General features: G+C 35.1%; 1 protein-coding gene across 1 annotated transcript in view; it reads left to right on the forward strand.

Annotated features, from left to right (window-relative positions):
* Positions 1–6,000, forward strand: part of rab35b (RAB35, member RAS oncogene family b) — a 29,133-nt gene that overhangs the window by 4,229 nt on the left and 18,904 nt on the right. Inside the window, exon 2 of the mRNA XM_062049672.1 lies at positions 1,887–1,937. Coding sequence (XP_061905656.1) covers positions 1,887–1,937 — 51 coding nt within the window. The remainder of the gene's footprint in view (positions 1–1,886; positions 1,938–6,000) is intronic.

Raw genomic sequence — 6,000 nt, forward strand, 5'->3', positions numbered from 1 at the left:
AATTTAAAGTGCACTTTTTGTACAGAACGCCACTACAATAGTTTATAACAAATAAAGTGCACTTTTGTGCATGATGTCACACAATGTATTTCAATAACTGTTAAATAAAAATGAGTCGGTAAAAAAAAAAAAATCTGCGGACTTCCGGAAATGCACGTCCTTTCTGATTTCAATGCGTAAAAAGACACAAAAAGTGCGTTCACGCCAACAGTGCTGTTGTGTTATTGATTGGGTACAAACACATGTGTTAGAGATTGTTATGAAGCGAAAAGTGGTAGGATAAATAAGCTCGGTTTTTTCCTACCCCTTTTCGGACACGTAATGAGAAACTGGAAAAATGTAATGTATGAATGTTTAAAATAAACACAATAACCATCCTTTATTAAACCTCAATAACCTGCCTTATATACTCAAATGTACCGTATTTTTCGGAGTATAAGTCGCACCGGAGTATAAGTCGCACCGGCCGAAAATGCATAATAAAGAAGGAAAAAAACATATATAAGTCGCACTGGAGTATAAGTTGCTTTTTTTTTGGAAATTTATTTGATAAAACCCAACACCAAGAATAGACATTTGAAAGGCAATTTAAAATAAATAAAGAATAGTGAACAACAGGCTGAATAAGTGTACGTTATATGAGGCATAAATAACCAACTGAGAACGTGCCTGGTATGTTAACGTAACATATTATGGTAAGAGTCATTCAAATAACTATAACATATAGAACATGCTATACGTTTACCAAACAATCTGTCACTCCTAATCGCTAAACCCCATGAAATCTTATACGTCTAGTCTCTTACGTGAATGAGCTAAATCATTTTATTTGATATTTTACGGTATTGTGGGTTATAATTTCACACATAAGTCGCTCCTGAGTATAAGTCGCACCCCCGGCCAAACTATGAAAAAAACTGCGATTTATAGTCCGAAAAATACGGTATTATTGTCTTCTTGTTGCTAATCCTTGCTTTTCAATATATGACATTATCAATAATAGTCCACCACCTGAATCAATAGTGCACCTTGTTTACCTAAACATGAAATGCAAAACACATATGTTGAGAAATACATTTCTTCTTCAGTTTGTTTTGTGTCACAAATAGGAGTCTTGACAAAATATTGATGTATTGAATTATCACAAAATTTAATCTTTTAGATTATTGTATTATTTTTGTCATTATTGTTAAGCTACAGCTACTATACACTTATTTCATTGTTTTTGTTTTTTGTAAATTGAAAAACTGTTAGTTATTGTTTAAATGAAAAGTATGTTTTTTATAGTGTAGATAGGCCACAGCTGGATAAGGACTTAACGGTATGCAAGTTGTTTGTTTTTGGTTATTAGGAGAAATATAATCAATGATCACAGTATCGCCATATCGAGATATTATCATGTATTGCACATCATATCGTATCTTGAGGTACTCTTAGATTCCAAGGCCTAGTCACATGCCTGTGGGAGCTTTTAGAGGGTTGTGGGTGATTCACAGTAGGACCTGCTGTTTGTTGAGTAGAGCAATGCATACTTTAACGTTTTAATGTCCAATTAGAACAGAATATGTTGCTAAAATATATATATTTTTAAAAAGACAACTTAAGGGGTCTTAATGCTTGCTAAATATGATCACTAATCCCTGCCCTGCTACGCCTTCTTATTTTTTGGCAGACCAAGTGCGTATGAGCTGTGTTAGGAAGCCAAGTTCTAATGTTGTTTCAACCAGCTACATTCACTGACAGTCCCATTATAATGTGTTTATGAGTGAGGGCATATCAGGTAGCACGGCATTTTTACTGTGGCGGTCCAAATGTATTCATGTTAGTACCCAGTATTTGTTAACTGTAGACTCAAACCTCAAACTGACCCTCTGTTTCCTCTGCAGGAGTGGGGAAGAGCAGTCTCCTGCTTCGATTTGCAGACAACACGTTTTCAGGTGGGTGTTTCTGCTCTCTCGCAACATGAAGTCAAATACAATGACACTACCAGAGTTTGTTGTCTTCTACAACCTTTATCAACTGCACAGACAATGTCTTAACCACGTGAGGCCAAAACAGTCTCTGGCTATATTGATAACAGGGTTTCCCCTAAACTGCCAAGATACCTGTCGCAGTGGGGGGAGGTATGGGTGTGGTCACCATGACCTCATCAAGTAATTTGCTATAATGATATGATTTTTAAAAAAAAGGCTAAAACAATGTTATATGTACGAATCTGTTATTATTAATTCGTGTTAACATTTTTTAAATCTTTTTGATATATTTTCAATTGTTGCTGCTTTTTGTACAATGTGCTTTGTTGAGATTTTTTCAAGTGCTTACGGACTTTTAGTTACTTTTTATTACAAACAACTATCGACACATCTAGCATCTTCTTCTGGTGTTATTATAAAATGTACTCTCGTTTAGAGACTACTTCTGTCCCTCCGTGTCCCTGACGAAAGAAAAGAGCCGCAGCGAGCATGACATCACACTTCCTTCACGCTGTTTCTATTTTTAAAAAGCCGCCACCGTCTTCTATTTATTTGCACTTGTCCGCGGGTATATGTAACATATATAAAAATCACGTCCACATCACAGACATGCTGACAACGCTCCAGACAATGGCGGGCGTTTTGTTTACATCCGGTTTCGGTAGCGCAGTTTTTGGGGATCAAAGTATTTTTTCGGTGGTCCAGTTTTGGGTACATCCCATGTCAATAGTGCGCAAATAATAGGCTATATATATAACAATACATACTGTAACGACCAGCTCATGTTATTGTTTTATGTTTGTGTGGTTTGGATTTGATGTCGGTTTTTCCCAAGTTTGCAAACACACCGTCTGTGCCTGAAAGGTAATTGGCGGAGAATGAAGAAGTGTTGTTGTGTGTCCGAGGAAGCGCGGACTCTACAGAGATGAAAGTGTTTGCACGGGATGTAAAACCTGTAGGGATTATGCCGTTGTTTGTTATTATAAGATTGGCAATGGAAGTCAAAAATAGCGTCTGACTTTGTGTAATTTCTTCTGAGGGCTACAATTTATTACTTTAATTAGTTTTCAAGTAAAAAACAAACTACAACCTTATTTTCAAGGTGTGACGCGCCACAGTCAATTACATTAAGGGGAAACTCTGAATAATAATCAATGTTAGGGGTGTAACCTGCCTGATCAGGGCTCAGAAAATCTGCAAAGACTCCTCCCACCCCCACTAAGGACTGTTTTCACTGCTGGACTCTAGAAAGAGGTTCCACAGCCTCCGAAGCAGAACCTCCAGGTTCTGTAACAGCTTCTTCCCTCAAGCCGTAAGACTCTTGAACGCATCATAATTAAATTATCCCCTCAACTCCCCCCAAAATGGATTAACTCGCTGGAATAAAAAAGACAATATAACATACATACATAAACATGGACGCATGTGGAAAAGTGCAATATATTTATCTGTACAGTAATTTATTTATTTATTTATATATATTTATTTAGTTTATATATATATTTATATATTATTTTTATTTATTTATTTATTTATATATGCACCTTATTGCTTTTTTTTATCCTGCACTACCATGAGTTTATGTAACGAAATGTCGTTCTTATCTGTCCTGTAAAGTTCAAATTTGAATGACAATAAAAAGGATGTCTAAAGTCTAACGATTAATCGATAAAACAATTTATATTCCTTAATTTCAAGTATACCGGTCTGTGCTCGGCAAGTTTGCCATCCGGAAGATATGTATCAATCCGAGATAATTTTAAAGGAAATCAATATATTTGATCAATACTAGAAAAAGGAAAACATTGGATTTAAAAATGACTGACTGTATATGAAATTTAGCACTTTTAATGCTAAGGATGTTAAAGGTTAAGTCTATTTGCCTGTCTGTGGCGTCATTAAAACAAAAATGGTGGATACCTATGATGGTCAACGCAAACGCCACAAGACAATATTATAAATTACACCACATAAACTTTCAGCAACAGCACGTTAGCAAAAATCCACAACAAATACAAACGACACAACACAATAATATAAAACCGCAAGACAACTTTAAGCCACAAAAGACGTGACCGACACAAGGCAAGTGAGACCAGAGCAAGTTACGGTGACACAGCAACTGGCAGCCAAGGAAAAGTTATTCCATCAGAAACAAATAAATACAAGAGAAGGATCAAGGAGGCTAAAAAAATGAGTAAGTGAGGGGCCAACACCATCAACAGGGATGAGGGAGCATACATGCTTCTGCACACCAGGGACGCTCTCCCTCATTGACGACGCAAGGCCGGAGAATAGATATTTAATGGCCAGGTCAGGGAACTTTATTTAGCAGGTAAATCTACTCCTAAAATGTTGGTTACTTTACTTTTATTGAAAATTGCTTCAATGTTGAAAATGTGAGCAAAAAAAGGTTTCCCCTTGGTAATTCACAAAAAGTGTTGGTTGCATTTTATTCAAATAAGATGTGTTAACTGTTGTTTACTTGCTTGTTTGTATCCATAAATCATTTATACATAATTCCCTTACAAGAAATAACAGGAATATAGGAGACTTCACCTGCAGTGCCCAGCAACGTTCCCTCTCAGGTGTGCGCCTGCGCAATTGCGCACTGCTCACGCATCCTCTGCGCACAGCAAATTGACAAATCAAAAATCCCATCTGAGCTCTAAACAAAATAAACACCTGACAATTTATTGTGTATGATTTTGCAATGCAACTCTGTGAGTGTATCGGTGACAAAAATGGCCCTATCGGATAAAATAATGTTTGTCAACACTGTTCAGTTATTGTCTGTCGAGACGCTTTATAGACAGTAATTGCATCAATTACTTTATTAAGCAAAACTGTTTGTAACCACACCAAAAACACTAGTAAAAAAAACATATCGAGAAAAAACTGACATTTTCTGCCATACGAACCAGGCTTCAACCAACTCTTTGTCATCTGTCACATCAACAGAAGCCGCTCGCTCTCTCTCACCTGCACCAACACACACACACACATTCTTGGATTTGTTACCTTCTTGAGACCTCCGAAAAATGCCCACCTCTTGAGGACCACCCTTTTTAGATATATAAAGATTTGTATTTACAACATTATTAATATATACATACTATGGAAATATAAAACAGCTTGTTGTGAAAAATGAGTTTGAATTTCACAAGAAATTCGGCAGTACTATAATACAAGTCATAATTTTACTCCACGCAAGCCAACATTTTACAATAAAAACTGAACATCTGTGCAATATGATAAAAGTTGGAATTTTACTCAATAGCAGTTGCAATTTTACAAGAAAAGCTAAAAATGTTGGCAATTTTATGAAAAGAGTCGTAATTTTACCCGACAAAAATCAAAATTTTATAAGAAAACGTAATTTTTTTTGGCAATATTATAATAATAATAATCGGAATTTTACTTGACAAAATTATGACAAATGTCATCTTTTTACTCAAAAAATGTCACTATTTTACAAGAACACCAAAAAAATTGGCAATATTGTGATAAAAGTCAGAATTTTATATAACAAATGTCACCATTTTGCATTAAAAAGTAATAATTTTAAATAAAAAAGTAATAATTTTATGAGAAAATATTGCAATATTACAGAAGCAGAAAGAATATGAGAAATTGTTCCTACTTTTATAAGAGAGAAGTCGACACATTGTGAGAAAAAGACTGCTTTTAGTTAATTTTTTTTTTTTTTTTTTTTTTTTGTAATTGGTTTTTAATCTTCATTATTTACTGCAAGTTATTAAAGTATGTCTCTATATAAAAACTCTTTTTTTTTTTAAATACACTTTGGCCAAAGGGGGCGCATTTAAATTTCTTACACACTCTTGTGATTACATATGTTGACCAGAGAGTGAGGACTTTTTAAAACCGAAACACAGTCAAATTGAAAAATCCCTCCTTTTTGGGACCATCCTAATTTTGATAGAGTTCACCACCAGGGGTGCAAATGAGACGTTCTCTATTAGATGCAATGGTTTTCCGTATTGGGACCATAATTTATGTCATCACT

This window comes from Entelurus aequoreus, linkage group LG06 (genome assembly GCF_033978785.1).
Source record: "Entelurus aequoreus isolate RoL-2023_Sb linkage group LG06, RoL_Eaeq_v1.1, whole genome shotgun sequence".
NCBI lineage: Eukaryota > Metazoa > Chordata > Actinopteri > Syngnathiformes > Syngnathidae > Entelurus > Entelurus aequoreus.